The sequence below is a fragment of the Cajanus cajan genome, chromosome 1, assembly GCF_000230855.2.
Source record: "Cajanus cajan strain Asha chromosome 1, NIPB_CcT2T_4, whole genome shotgun sequence".
NCBI lineage: Eukaryota > Viridiplantae > Streptophyta > Magnoliopsida > Fabales > Fabaceae > Cajanus > Cajanus cajan.
The window spans coordinates 81443505-81460314 of record NC_138517.1 but is presented as its reverse complement, the minus strand read 5'-3'; the positions used below and the strand labels follow the sequence as shown (position 1 = coordinate 81460314).

General features: G+C 29.8%; 1 protein-coding gene across 1 annotated transcript; it reads right to left on the bottom strand.

The window, feature by feature from the left end:
- Positions 1–24: 24 nt before the first annotated feature.
- LOC109803594 (scarecrow-like protein 13) lies at positions 25–3907 on the bottom strand. Its single transcript, XM_029272454.2, has 2 exons — positions 3735–3907; positions 25–2363 (listed from the first exon to the last, which is right to left on the bottom strand). The coding sequence occupies exon 2, from the start codon at positions 2122–2124 to the stop codon at positions 460–462; it is 1665 nt and encodes a 554-aa protein (XP_029128287.1). The 5' UTR covers positions 2125–2363; positions 3735–3907; the 3' UTR covers positions 25–459.
- Between the last annotated feature and the right edge of the window lie 12903 nt (positions 3908–16810).

Below are 16810 nucleotides of genomic sequence, written 5' to 3'. Positions count from 1 at the left end.
TCGTGAGTAAAAGAAGCAACCAACTCATCTCAAAGTAACTACTATATATTAAACTCTAAAAAAACTGCTAAAGAGGGCACGTCAATAACTATGAGGTTTCTCTTTCGTTCTTTCTAGTATTGACATGTACAACAAGTTCAAAGACAGCTGTATGACCCACAAAAGGTAAAAGGATAAAGGTTGCAAGAGAGCTTAAGTCTCTAGTCCTGTTGAGAAACTACAGATACGATCCTAAACGATGACCAAATGTCAAAAAAAAAAGGAACAAGGGGAAAATATACATACATCTATGAGAGGAGACATGTTCCATAACTACTCTTTACATGACATATAATTAAGTACTATTAAATTTTTCTTGTAAATTGAAAATTTTAAATATATGACATATAAAGATTGGCGAGACTATGGACATTTGGTGGTCCTCAACTATTTGATAATTTCTCCTATGACAGCAAGTGATCAATAACATCTCCAAGCAGAAGAGGTGAACATAGCTCTGTTCTTCCATCCTAGAAAGAGAGCACCTTCTCTATGTTCAAGCCTATAATTTTCGTTGAATTCATTTAACATACCTCTAACTGCACTCATGACTGAGGAACTCAAAGGGCATGGTGCAAAACCAGCCATTGAAAATCTTGACCTCCACTTCCCCCAGGGTTCATGCCTTTCCACCCTCTCAGCCCCCTCACAAGCTATCATGTTGACAATGTCACGAGCAACACAATGTTGTTCTGCACTGATCCTTTGCTTATCATCTCTGGGGAGGGCCACATCTATTGACTCAAACATAGCAGTGTAATAACTGAAGGTCTCAACAAACCTTTGGAAAAAGGGAGAAGTGTTGGTGTTGGATTCTTGCTCAACAAGGGTCACAACCTTGGGTGACAAGCTCTTCACCAATCTTAATAGCCTGTCCCTATGGTTCTCAGTGCTCACACTCTCATCTGGCATGTGGTGCAAAATATAAGGGAAGTTCACAGCCAGAGCTTCCCCTGGTTGAATCACAAGGTTTTCTAGTTCAACCTCAGATCCAGACATTGCAGCACTGTGGAACTCAAATGGAACTCCACATGACTTGGCATAATCTGAGAGCCGTTTCCCTACAATGTGAAGTCCTCCACCCCTTGCATGAAATGATTGGGAATCATCAACACCAGTTACACGAATGAAAGGTGGTCCTCCAGGACGACATGCAAGAGCTTGAATAAGCAACATCCACTGAGTTCCCTGTGCAATTTGGAAGTCAATTATGTGAATTCTTGATTCATTTAGCATTGCTTCTCCAATGACAACATTTGCAGATATGTAAGCAAACTTCCAATATGGGCAAATCTGATACAGAATGTGCATGTAACTCATGAGATCTTTGCTTGCTGGTTGTTCACATTTCAATGCTTTGTAGATGTGGCTCCCTGAAGACCCCAACCTTGCTCTTAGACCCTCCAACATATAAGCACCTAACCTCTGGCTCGGATCACCCACAACTGATACCATCTTTGGCAAAACATTATTCATAAATCCCACTGCTGTTTCAATATCATCATCAGACACAGCTTGTGCACACCGAATTAGGACTTCTTTCAAGTCTAATTTTGGAATCATTTCCACAATCTGATCCCAATCATATTTAGCCATTGGAGGTGCTCCGTGATGGCCACCCTTGTAGCAGCAGTGACAACTGTCAACAATATCTGAATCAGTCCCCAACAATGAAATCTCCAGTTCTCTAAGCTTGTGCTTCAATTCGTAGCTATCATCAGCACTAGAGTGCACACTTGTTGGTGATTCATAAGTGTTGTCAGAAGACTGATGCTGGTCTGAGTGGTATGAATGAGAAGCCTGTGGAGAAAAATGACTCCTTCTATTGGAATTGGATGATTCGCTAGCATATGAAGGAGAATCACAACCTATGAGGTCATTGATTGCTGGGGATGATTCAAGGGTAAAGTATTGCTCCTTGCAGGGTTCAAAAGAAATTGTGGTTCCCTGGCTGCTGCTATCATGGATTTCATGGCATGAATTGCTTTGTAATATTTGGTAATGAGTGTAGGGATCAATGTCTTGCACAGGCTGGTGGTATAAATGGATACCAGCTGAAGTTGAGTGTTTCTGGGACGTTTGCATCTAGAAAGAAAATATTTACTCGGAAGAGAGAAAGTGATCACAATAATGAGTGGTGAAACTCTGTAATTGTACAAATCCTTCCTAACTGTTCCAGATCACCCGTTCATCAAATGCACAAAGCTCCATAATACCGTTTTGCTTGATGGTCAATCTTCATTTTGATAAACTGCTAGACGCTTTAAATATCAGCAAAAATTGTTGTCGACAACCGTTCACCAATATGCTAAAAGAGTCAAAACCTGCATAATGAGGTAAGTGTCAAAGGAAGTTCAATGTTGATTAAGTAAAGCAAGAAATCAATTTTAACAGCTTGCCAAAGCAAGATATGATAAAATGACGATGTACTAAAGAAAAGCACATTAAAACTTGGAAATATGATGCTGATGCAATCTATAACACAAAGATTTCAGGTCACTGAGGAGGTTCTAATGTAAATGTTTCCATGTAGAGAAAAAAATTAAAATCATGCTAGGATCCACCAGCACCAACCCTTAAGGCAGAAATAGAACACTAGAATGAAAAGATATGTTTGTTTGTAAAGAATCATGTTATACAATACACCACAAGATAGCAATTATACTATGCAGGCAACATATCCCAGCATGATGATCATGGTGACTTGGAAGGGAGCCCAATTTCCATATAGGTGTATAAGAAAAAAAAAAAAAGACTATATTTTATTTGTTTTAGAAGTTCTCTACCACAAGGCAAATAGAATTAAAAAGGGCAAGAAAAAGAACATTCAATTGCTCTAGAAATCACGAGATGCAAACACAATAAGAGTCAAATTTAGAAAGGGTCAAAAGAAAGGGGAAAGATAAGAACAAGCAGATACGCACTCAAATTAGGATTTCTTTCATGAAACAGGAAGGTGGTGTTGTCAAACCTCTAATAACTTAAAGATTTAAATCAGCAATACTTTTTAAAAAAATCATCCACTAGTAAAACTAATAATAGTTTATCTAAATAGAGATCAGAGAGGACCTTGGCAACCAAAAGAACAGATTACAAAGCAAGGAGCAAAAACAAATATTGATTCCTCACTCCTGAGAAATTACTATTCAACAAATAGGCTAGCTAGCATAGCACATAATCCATTTTACTGAGGGGAAAGACTCAAAATTGAAAGCCTAAAGAAAATGACCAGTAAAAAAGAAACAAAGGAAATGCTAGACAAGCATAATTATTGCTAGAGATGAATTAAGAAAATCATATATTCCGAAAAAAATGCAAATTCTAGAACGTTTTCGGAAAAAGTTAAGTAACTGCCAAAATAAAGTAGTTTTTCTTTAACAAAGTCGGCAAGAAAGAACCGTAAAATACTCAAACACAGATAACAATGCTCTAAAAGCCAGATGCTAGAACAACACCAATCCAAACACGGTCCAAGCACCCCCACCAACTCTTATGTCCAAGAAATGGAACCAACAAGCTTGAGAAACGGAAAGCTATCTTCACGCAACAAATCAGACCCGAAAATTTTGACCTTTTATGAAAATAGAAACTGAAGTTTCTAACACAAACCCAGATAAATTCTAGTCAAACATGGTCTTCAAACAACACAAAACCTCTCATGACCCATCTCATGAACCTTAAACGACAGAACATACCTTTTGTAGAGGGTGAGGCTCAGATTCATAGGTTGAGTTATGTGTTGTGTGGCAGAGATTGGTGGGAAGGAAGAGAGCGGTTTTGCAGAACGAATGCAGAGTCCAAAAACGATAGATTGGTAACCAGTGAGCGTTGTTCTGATTTTTAATGTTTCATTAATATTACATCATATCACCATATGACATATATTTATAATAAACAAATGCATGGTGAGAATTGACCCTATGAAATGGTTATAATTACATGATGACCCTTACGTGGGACCTGCATGTAACAGTGCCACTCGGTTTCAGGGTTAACAACAGCCACCAGAAAGATATGTATGGAATTGAATAGCATGTCGAATTTAATAGAAGGTTCTTCTCCGACTCCGAGTAAAGTAGGTACTTTACTCTCTTACAAGAACACCCAAAAAATTAAATAATAGTAGAACCGTACTCTCACTCATAGTCTTACTTGTCGTACAAACTTAAAAAAAAAAAAAAACAGAAGAAAATATATGCTCATATATACCTTATCTTGTTGCTGACTTTTTTTTTTTTTAACCTACCCCTGTTTTAATTTGTATACGACTACTATTTCGTAAGTCGTTGATAAGTGTGGCTTTCATTTAAAATGAATGTTATCGTACTTGACTGTACACAGGACTCTATCATGTACTAAGTCAATAGATGAAATTTGAACCATTAAGTTGTCGATTAACTTGCATGATTTCATTTATAATAAAAAATTATAAATAATTCACAATATGTAAGATTTATACTTCAAAACATATTATAAAGTTTTCGGGAATAGAAATATTAAAATTTTTAAGATTATAGACATTCATCAAATTAAAATGAGGGTAATTAAGTAACATGATAAACAAAATTTTAAAAAAATATTAAAAACTCGTGCACAAACAAGTAGAAATGGAGCAACCTCCACCTAGTCCAACTAGTAAACACAAGAAAAAAAATGTAGTTAACGACTTACACACTAGAACAAGATTGTGTTGTCATATAATGAGCAGATGCACATTATTGTATGGTGAGTATAGATGATGAATAATGACAAATGTTGAAGGTTATGTCATTGTACGTGATGAGATGATGAATTCACCACACTAGCAAAGTTGCAACATTATTGTCGGAGTGTGCGATTGTGAGAGAGGAGAGACGATAAATGTTGTGCAATACAATTAGATCAATGTGACAAAGAAGAGCAATGAACGAAGGAAATGAACAAATATAGGAGAGTTGCGAACATTGTACTGTTAACATAAAAAATAAAAAATGCATTAACTTAGTTAGGTCGATCAAACCTATCATGTCGTCAGTTTTTTGTCATATCCACTAAGTCAAACCAAATTGCACCGAGTTGAAAGCATCTCTAATCCATTGACTAGCTTGAACCAATTAAATGGTAGGTTCTTAGATCAATCGATTGAATCAACCAATTTGAATTGAGTTTTATAACACTGTTAAAAATATTTATTTATGTTAAGATGTAGGAGATGAAAATTAATTCAATTTTGAAAAGAAGTTTTCTATGTAAAACATAAATTAAGAATCAACTTAGTTTTGAGTTTTTATTTTAACATATAATTTATCTCAAATATAATTGAATTTAAGTATGTTTAATCTCTTCCATTAAATGAAATGTGACTATTTAACATACTAATATAATGACTATTAAAAAATGTGGTTATTAATATTTTAAAGAAAAGGTATACAAAACAAATATTTTAAAGAAATTTGATTTTTTTTATATCAAATCACAATTAAAAAAATGTGTACAAAGACAACTCTAATATTATATCATAAGACCTCTTTGAAACATTTGTAGTGAAAGTATCTAAGTGAAGGAATTAAATTACATTTCATCAAATGAGAATGTTTGCTTCCTTGAAACATTTACAATGAATATATTTGAGTGTAGGTTTAAATTATATCTCTCGTCAAATATAAACGTCAACATCAAGTCTTTAGGTTAATTTTCATCATAACAATGACTCAAATTTTAGTTTTATTCACTTGTTTGTCTCAAGGTTGGAGGGTTGTGCACTCTACAAAGTCTTTAATTAAGTTGATTTTCATCTTAACAATAACTTAAATTTTACTCATTTGTCTATTTGGCTTAAGATTGAAAATTTGTGTATTCTTTAAGTTTTTAGGTTGACCTTTATCTATACAGTAACTTGATTTTTTGCTTCATTCGTCCATTTGGCTTGAGGATGGAGGGTTGTATACTTTGAGGTTTTAGGTTAAGTTCTTATATATATATATCAAACTTAAGTCAACTCCTTTTGGTCAAGTTAAAACCAACTTCCTTAGATTGATCTAGAATCGACCTTTTATGGGCAAGCTTGTTGGTTAAATTTGATTATCAAGCTTGACCTAAGAAATATGACAAATATGGTAATGATGATGATAAGATATTTCTTCAAAGGTCAATTGCAACTAACTAACTCTTGGTAGAAGGACTAGCCCTCTTCATGACATCTTGGAGGGAGACAAAGCACACACTTGAATAGGCTAACTCTTAGAATGTGGATTATGACCTAATTCAACATATAAAATTAGCCTTTACTAGCTTGTAAGGTTAGAATTGTCTCCATTTATATATTTTGTCTAATGTCTAATCAATGTGAGACTTAAATTTTTTCAATGCACTCTTTCATCAATATTATATTTGTTTGGCGAAATTATAAATTGTTAGTATAAATATTATAAATCTATATTAATTACATGATGTATATTGTTCATAGACAATGTATAAATTTTATCAAAAAAATTTATTAAAATTGATGATATTTTCTAACCTTGCAAAATGGTGTCGTTTTTTACTCAAAATTCTTTTGTGTGTGTGTGGGGGGGGGGGGGGGGCTTTGTGTCCAAGACAAAAATCAAATCATATTCTTTATTTAAAAAACACAAATGGCGCATGTGCTAACAATTTTAGTAAATTAAATTCATATATATATATATATTAATAATATAAAGGGAAGAATTTCTGAAACAAATTTTTTTCTGAAACAAATTTTTTCTCGTCATAACTCTCAACTCCCTTCCCTCAAAAACTTTCTCCAGGCTAAATATATATATATATATATATATATATATATATATATATATATATAATTATATAAATGTTTTGTTTATAAAAATAAAATAAACTAATATAAAAAATAATCAATTTATCCAAAAATATATAAAATCAATACTAATAACTACTGCATTTTGTACATATTATACCAAATACAATTTTTGCTATTAAGTTTATATGATTGCATCATCTATTAAAATTGATATAAAATATAAAAATAAATTTATTTTGTTAGATAAAAATTAATTTATTATTAATAATATAAAAGAAAGAGGTTTTGAAACAACTTTTTCTCCTCTAAAACTTCCTCCAACAAAACTTTTATATATATATATATATATATAAATGTAATTATATAAATGTTTTTTTATAAAAATAAAATAAAATAATATGGAAAATAATCAATTTACCCAAAAACATATAAAATCAGTACTAATAACTACTACATTTTGCACATATTATACCAAATTCAATTTTTGATATTAAGTTTATATAATTGCATCATCTATTAAAATGATATAAAGTATAAAAGGAAATTTATTTTACTGGATAAAAATTAATTTATTATTGATAAAAAAAATCTATAATATATATATATATAAAGAGAATAACTCATTCACTTCGAAAAAATTTCCCAATAATTCTTTTCCCTTCAAAACTTTCCTCCCATAATTCTCTCTTAAATATTTTTATATATAAATATTATTATAAAATAGATTTTTATATAAATAATATAAACGAAAAAACTTCTACAGTATATTTTTCCTCCAACTTTTTATATACAAATATTATTATAAAATAAGTTGATACTAAATAATTATTAAAACTAAACAAACATCTGAAAATATAAAACCTATTAACAAATGAACCAAACAAATTAATAAAATATATTAATTAATAACTACTAAATTTAAAATTGAAATAAATTAATGGTAATAATTACTAATAACTGCTACATTTAACTTTCATTAACTAATAGTTATTGATACTCATAATATTAATTACTAATAATACTATATTTAAATTTTAAATAAAAATTCCGTAAAAAAATCTAAATAAAAATATATTATAAAATTATTAATAAAATTACATACAAAAGTATTACTATAAATATGATATATGTATGTATAAATTAATTTGACATATAACTACAAACAATTTTAGTATTGATTTTGAATAAGATCCAATAATATATATTGTGTATTACTATATCTTATACTTATATTTTTTTAATAATATACCAACATATATTAATTTATAATGTAGGTAAAAATAATTTTTAATGACAAATATTGTCTCACTATAGGTATATCACTACATAACAATTTTTTTGTACTATTATATTAAGCAATTACTTAATTATAATGTGAATATATTGATATATTAAAAAAGTATATTAATATAGCAACAAAATTAATGAGGTCAAAAAATATATTATTTTTTATTATAAAATTTTATAATCTAACAATGATTTCAGCCTCTTCAAATCCCTTATTTAACTAAACTCAATTATATATATATATATATATATATATATATATATATATATATATATATATTATTTCGTCTAATACTATAGGTATATATTTTCCTTTGTAGCATATTTATATTCTTCCATTTTCGGTTTCCTTTGATTTTATGATGGTTGTCTCTATTATTTTTTATTTATATAAACAAAAGTGTTATGAATAATAATTAGTGGCTTATTTAGTGGATGCCAATATTCATTATCAATCATTACCATTTATATTTCCGTTATGTATTATACCCTTTATTGTGTAATTGTTTAGTTACCACATGTACTTATAAATAGGTTATTTTTCTCCCAAAGATAATACACTAGTCAGATTCTTTTTTCCATCTCACATTGTTTTCTTTGTTCTCTCTATTTTACTTTCTTTTATAACACGTTATCAGCACGATAATCTTTTATCTATTAGTGTTGCAACTACAAGACAAAGCTGTGAAGAATTTTCTTGAAGAAAGTCATATTTTTCAAGACAAATATTTCAAGGTTAGCTATTCATTTTTCACAATAATAATTTTATCAAATATTTGTATTGTTTACATTGTTACGAATTAAAGTACTCTTGAAGACATTATAGTAGTCCTGAAGACACTATTAAATAAAGAAATTTTTCATACATTTTTGAAATCTGTCTAGAAGACAATATCAAAGAAGAATGTTTAACCTCTTTTACTTTGTTAGTTTTTTTTCTCACCAGAAGTGGGAAAATGATGGAAAAAAATGAAATTGAAGGAATAAATTTTCTCACTAGAAGTGAGAAAATAATATGAAAAGCGAAAAATAAAATAAATTTCACCAGAAGTGAAAATTTTCATATAAATATATTACATTGTATTTGATCCTTTGATATAAATGAGGTCATCACCGGAAGTGGAATAATTTTGTAAATGTCATAATTATAATATTGAATGATATTTGAGGCACTTATAAATATTATGACTAATGAAGCGTGTCCTTAAGTCTATTTAGGTTTTGTGTGATTTCTTGAAAGGATTATGAGTTTTCCTACATTTGTAATTTGATATTGTTCATGATTAAATTGATTAAAATAATCAAATTTTCATGTAATTCAACTCATGTGTTACGTTATTGAATTTTAAAGAGTTTGGTTTCAAATCCTATTGATATTATTTGTTTTGATAATGTTATGAGTCTATTATTTTAATTAATGGAGATATCATTGAATTATAATTTGATTGTGATTTGTACATAAATATAGAATTTAATGAAATTATGATCAATGTTTATTTCCTTAATTTTTCGATACAACATTTATAAGGAGAATCATTTCCCTAATTTTTAGCATTATTTTTTTTTATCTCCTTAAAGTCAACCTAGCAATGACATAAATATACTTTTATTAAATGATTTTTTTTAATAAGTATATTGAGAAAGATTCATTTTTTTATAACGAAAGACATAAACAAGTTATGATTTTTTTTTCAAATGAATATATGATTGTGTTGTATCATTTATTTCCTAAAATAAAGTGTTAGTGAGATTTTTTTTTAAATTTAATTTTGTATGAAGCATTTATTTGTAGATAATATACATGAGATGATATAAAAAAAAATTAATGTAGATTTTGATATTAAATTGATGTCTAAAGATACATAACAAGAATGTCATTTTTATAATGATTTCTCAATTTGAAAAATGTATTATATTTTTCATACATCTATTTTGCTCCAAAAGTAGCAATATTTATATATATATATATATAAAAAAGGATTAAGAAATATTCTTAGTTGGTTTATTGTCTCTTGAAGACTAAAACAAAATATTGAGATTTTTTTATGCAAGAGACCATTTTAACTAGCATTATTTCATTCCCTGAAGTGAATGTTTTAATGTATTAATTTTTGTCTTCTCATATTCAATAATGCGAGAAATTAATGTTATATGATACAACAAATATAATTGAAGGCTTCAAAAGAGCTAATATATTATCACTGAAAGACACGAAGTTGCATATTAAAAATGCATTATATTTTTTTAAGTCTTACAGAAACTTATTTAATTTCAAGGATATTCGTTTAAATGAGATTCATATTGAAACAAACAATGAAAAAAATGTAAAATAACTTTATATCACGAAACTCCACTTGAATAAAAAGGAAGTATTGGAAAAATTATTGATTTTTTTTCCTCTGGACTGTATTACACGTATATTAATATAGTTGAAACACATACTATTGTAAACCAGAAGTTTACAAATCAAAATAAATTTGAGGTTTGGCATGACCGGTTGGGTCACCCTAAGACTATTATGATGCGAAAAATAATTAAAAATTCATGTGGACATTTATTGAAGAACCAGGAGATTCTTCAATTAAATATTTTCTCATGTACTGCTTGTTCCCAAAGGAAGTTAATAATCAGATCATCACCAACAAAAATTGGGGATGAATCTATCTTATTTTTAGAACGGATACAAGGTGATATTTGTGGACCAATACACCCCCCATGTCGACCATTTAGATATTTTATGATTTTAATTGATGCATCAACAAGATGGTCACATGTTTGTTTATTATCAATTCGCAACCAGACGTTTGCGAGATTATCAGCTCAATTAATTAGTTTTTTTAGATAATGCTGGTGAATTCACATCTCATTCTTTTAATGAGTTGATTTTTCCAACATTGGGGGAGAACACAAATAACTAGAAAAAGATATTAGTTGAAATATTACTATCTCATTTTGATCCTCGTACAAAACAATGTGAATTATAAGTTCAAAAGATAATTCATTTGCAAAATCTAGTCAACCAATTACCAAATATATTCACAGATCCAAAAAGGGTGACTAAGTCATATGTACCAGCGGCTAATGCTCCAATAAGAGTCGAAGTCCCTGTTGGATAATTTAATACTACAAACGAGTCACAAATACGCCTGAAGCGTGGTAGACCAATTGATTCCAAGGATAAGAATCCTCGAATAAAAAAGGGAGCTAAAGAGCAAAATGACCAAATTGAGGATGTAAAAACTCAAAAAGATTCCTCTGACATAATTAATATTCCAGTTCTAGAAGAAACTCAGGTACCTGAAATTATTGAAAATGAAGAGATCTCAATAAATTATGTCATGAATGAAATATGATGGAATCGAAACAATGTCAATATTGATGGTGTTTGCATATAATATAGCGCTAAATGAAATAAATGATATTGAGGATCAAGAATCAAAGTCCATCAACGATTGTCGACAAAGAAATGATTGGCCAAAATGGAAAGATGCAATTGAGGCAGAATTAGACTTGCTTGCTAAGCGAAAAGTTTTTGGACCAGTACTTCGTACATCAAAAAGTGTAAAACTAATTGGATACAAATGAGTTTTTGTGCAAAAACGAAATGAAAATGGTGAAATTGTGAGATACAAAGCAAGACTAGTTGCTCAAGATTTTTCTCAAAGACCTAGTATTGATTTTGAAGAGACATATTCACCAGTAGTGGATGTAAACACTTTTTGATATTTAATTAGTTTGGTTGTACATGAAAAAACTTAATTTACATCTAATGGATGTAGTTACAACATATTTATATGGCTCTCTTGATGCTGACATTTATATGAAACTCTTAGAAGGATTTAATTTGCCTAACGATGCAATTTCTAGAGAAGATTATTCGATCAAATTGAATAAGTCCCTATATGGGCGAAAGCAATCAGGTCGTATGTGGTATAATCGAATAAGTGAATACTTGTTACAAGAAGGATATAAAATGATCCAATTTGTCTGTGTATATTTATAAAAAGATTTGAAAATGGATTTGCCATAATTGTAGTTTATGTAGATGACATAAACATTATTGAAACTCCTGAAGAGCTTTCAAAAGCAATAGATTGCTTAAAGAAAGAATTTGAAATGAAAGATCTAGGAATGACAAAGTTTTGTCTAGGACTGCAATAGTTGAATACTTAGAAAGTGGAATTCTTGTGCATCAAGAAGTTTATATCACAAAGGTGCTTAAAAGGTTTTATATGGACAAATCACATCCATTGTTCTCTCCCATGGTTGTAAGATCTTTAGATGTTAACAAAGATCCATTTAGACCCCAAGAAAAAGGATGAAGAAATACTTGGTCCCGAAGTACCATATCTTAGTGTTATAAGATCACTAATGTACCTTGCTAATTATACACGACTTGATATAGCAGTTGCTGTTAATTTGTTAGCAAGATATAGTTCTTCACCTACACAAAGACATTGAAATGGAGTTAAACAAACCCGTCGTTATCTTAGAGGTACAATGGATATGGGGTTATTATATTCAAATGTTCCCAAACCAGAACTAAATGGTTATGCAGATGCAGGTTATTTGTCAGATCCTCATAATGGTAAATCACAAACAAGATATTTGTTTACAAATGGTGGTACAACCATTTCATGGCGATCTGTAAAATAAACCATATCAGTCACTTCATCTAATCATGCTAAAATTTTAGCATTACATGAGGCAAGTCGTGAATGTGTTTGGCTAAGATCTGTGATTCAACACATACGGGAAACTTGTGATTTATCTTCTGGCAAAATGACATCGACAGTTATATATGAAGATAATACTGCATGTATTGCACAATTGAAAAATGGATACATAAAGGGAGATAGAACAAAGCATATTCTACCAAAATTCTTTTTTACTCATGATCTTCAAAAGAATGGTGATATAAATATTCAACAAGTCCGCTTAAGTGACAACCTAGCAGATCTCTTTACAAAGTCACTTCCAAGAAAAGTTTTTGAGCAATTGATACACAAGATTGGACTCCGTCGTCTTAAAGATTGTATGCATGAGGGGAAAAAATAAATATTTATGAATGATGTACTCTTTTTCCTTCACTAGGTTTTTATCCAACAAGGTTTTTCTTAGTAAGGTTTTAACGAGGCACATTCTAAATATTGGACATCAAGGGGGAGTTTTATGAATAATAATTAGTGACTTAATTAGTAGATGTCAATATTCATTATCAATCATTACCATTTATATTTCTGTTATGTATTATTCTCTTTATTGTGTAATTGTTCAGTTACCACATGTACTTATAAATAGGTTACTCTTCTCCCAAAGATAATACACCAGTCAGATTCTTTTCTCCATCTCACATTGTCTTCTTTATTCTTTCTATTTTACTTTCTTTTATAACAAAAAGTAAGTATTTTTCTATTTTTACAACTACAACAATTCTAACAATTGTTTCGATATCGAGATATTACTTTTTAATGAAAAAACTTTTGAATGTGGTATAAGAATAAGAAGAGTTGTTTTTTTTAAGTATGTAATGATAAGATAATTAATTAGAATTATTTAAATATTTATTAATTTAACCCTACTATAGTTGTTATTTTCGTATATATATATATATATATATATATATATATATATATATATATTATACGAATTATCAAAATAATTTATGCATGATACGGGTGCCTATCTAGTTAATATAACATTATAGTATTGTTTAAAAAATATAACATATTATAATATTAGTATAAATGCAAAATATTTATTTTAATAATTTAATTTTGTTAAAAAGTTATATTAACGAAAACAATCATAACGTTCGGTATTATTTCCTTTAATAAATGATATTCTATGCTGATATAAATGTTATGTTTAAAATAAACTGACGATGACATGAAGTAAATACAAAATTTGATGAAATACTCAAATTATATATATAGATAGATAAGAACAACTAAGAATTACTCTATGAATATATTTGGACCACAAATTCATTGTATCTGACTTTTATTTTGGTCTAAAAAAATGACTGTTTTTATTTTTAAGTCTTTGATTCAATGTTTCGTCTTTGTAGGTATTGCTATGAAACTACCGCTTCATATTATATTGCGAGAGGAATAGTTTTCAATAATTATTCCTTTTTTTGTTTTTTATTAAGCGAAACTCCAATCAAAAGTTTATTGATCATGACAATATTTGCATTTATTCCGCCATCCGGAATTTAAATTCAAGATACAACATGAGATTGTTAAAAAAAAATGCCACAAATTTTTTATTTTATGAATTTTAAAATTGAATTAACCATAATAACGTAATTACTACTGTACTTAGTAACCAGGGAAAATGTACTTAGTGTCTCAATTTAAAAAAAAAAATAATATTAATGAAGTGGGTATATATTGGTTAGAATTTAAAAAAAAATAAATAATGAAGTGAATAGTTATTAAACGAGTGTGAGAAAATTACTAATTTTGTGAGAAAAATAATTAAAAACACCTAATTTTTGTTTTGGTATGGAGGACAACTACTAAAAGACTTTAGTTACGGCCTAGATCCAGAACATTAGTGAGTATCCAAATTGCTTTTCCTAGATCTAATCGTCTTTATTTATACTAATGTGATGTTATAGACACAAATCATATGTTTCTTGCTACAATCCCACAAATCATGCAATAATATTATTGTCATTAATATTCTCATAAATCTTGATATTTATGGTCATTATCTTGTTCGTTCTAAGGATCATGAGATCTTATTATTGGTCGCTCAAATTCTCGATCATCAAGTGCGTGAGAGATAGTTGGCCTATGAAAGATTGAGGTATAGATCGATCTTTTGGAGACTCAATTAATGGTTGTTAGATATAATCGACATATGGGAGACTAGCATGAATAGTTGACATATGGGAGCTTAGCACGGTACATAGTCCTCTAGGCTTGAGCACAAAAGTGCGAAGAGTCTAAGTGATCAGTTATCCTTCATACATAGTCCTCGATAATCACTTGGGAGACCTCTCGACCAATAAAAGACTAGCATAGTAGATAGTCCTCCAGGCTTGAGCATGAGAGTGCAAAAAGTATAAGTGATTGGTTATATTCATACATAGTCCTTGACATTCCCCTAGGAGACCTCTTGATTACTAGCTCAGTACATAGTCCTCCAAGCTTGAGCACAATAGTGCAAAGAGTTTAAGTGATCGATTATCCTTCAACATAGTCCTCAACATTCACTTAGGAGACCTCTTGATCAGTAGAAGACTAGCACGATACATAGCCCTTTAGGCTCGAGCACAAGAGTGTGAAGAGTCTAAGTGATTAGTTTCCTTTGTACATAGTTCTCTTTATTCACTTGGGAGACCTCTTGATCAGTAGAAGACTAGCATGGTACATAGCCCTCTAGGCTTGAGCATGAGAGTGCAAAGAGTATAAGTGATTGGTTATCCTCCATACATAATCCTTGACATTCGCTTGGGAGACCTCTCGGTTTGTAGAAGACTAGCATGGTACATAACCTTCCAGGTTCGAGCATAAGAGTGCAAAGAGTATAAGTGATTGGTTATCCTCCGTACATAGTCCTTGGCATTCACCTGGAAGACCTCTTGGTCGGTAGAAGATTAGCATCACACATAGCTCTATAGGCTCGAGCGTGAGAGTGTGAAAAGTCTAAGTGATCGATTATCCTCTATATATAGTTCTCGACATTCGCCTGGGAGACCTCTTGGTCGGTAAGAGACCACCACAGTACAATTTTCTAATTTTTTCTTAGCAATTGAAGAGTGTAATGGTCTAACTAAAAGTAAAGACAAAAAATGATTAAAAAGAGGGATAGTCCCTTTATATATTGGTATAAATAAAAAGGTAAATGGTAATTTGTCTCCTATTAGTAATATTATACTTTCTCAACTTATTTCATCACTATTGAATGTTCAATACATGTGTTCATTAATTAAAGATCGAGATTTAATCATTATCTTATATATGAAGTCCCAATTAGTTGTATAACTTAACCACAAAATGGGACTGACCTGGTAATTCTTAAAGGAAAAATTAACCAAAAAAATTTCCATCATTTTTTATAGTAATTTCCTTGTTGTTTGAATGTATTTTTAGTACCTTTAAATGTGGTGAATTTTTCTCGTGGTCAACAAGGCTCTAGTAAACAACATCGACCTTCAATGAGCAACAACGAAATCTACAAACACATACACAAATACTTTGACACTTAAATGAATGGGTGTAGAAGATAATTTAAAAAATAAGCATAGTTAATTATACACCTATAGTCATGAAATGCCTTATATAATATTTGTTAAACTTTATCACAAGCCATGAACCACATGACAAGCCTAAAAGGAAGTCCATAATAGTGATCAAATCACAAATAGCAATAAGAGTATGAAGATAGAACAATTAATTCAATAAAATTTTTAATAAATAAATAAGTAAGAATAAATGAATTTTGGTGTAACTACAATAATTCCCAACAAGGGTGAGTTTTGCTACACATGAACATGTGGAAAAATAAAATTGGTGAAGAGACAAATAAGATTGATGTATAGGTAATGAAGGTGTCATGTAGTAATTAAGTTCTTTTTCTAAAAAGGATTTTGCTGGATTGAAAGATTAGTCATAACTCCTAATTCCTTTTGTTTGACCCTTATATATCACCAAGAATAATGAGTCTTGTTAGCTTCGCATTTAAGCACACCAAAAT

Bases quoted from the DNA above. Each gene is read 5' to 3' on its own strand.
- LOC109803594 (XM_029272454.2), bottom strand. From the start codon at position 2,124: ATGCAAACGTCCCAGAAACACTCAACTTCAGCTGGTATCCATTTATAC.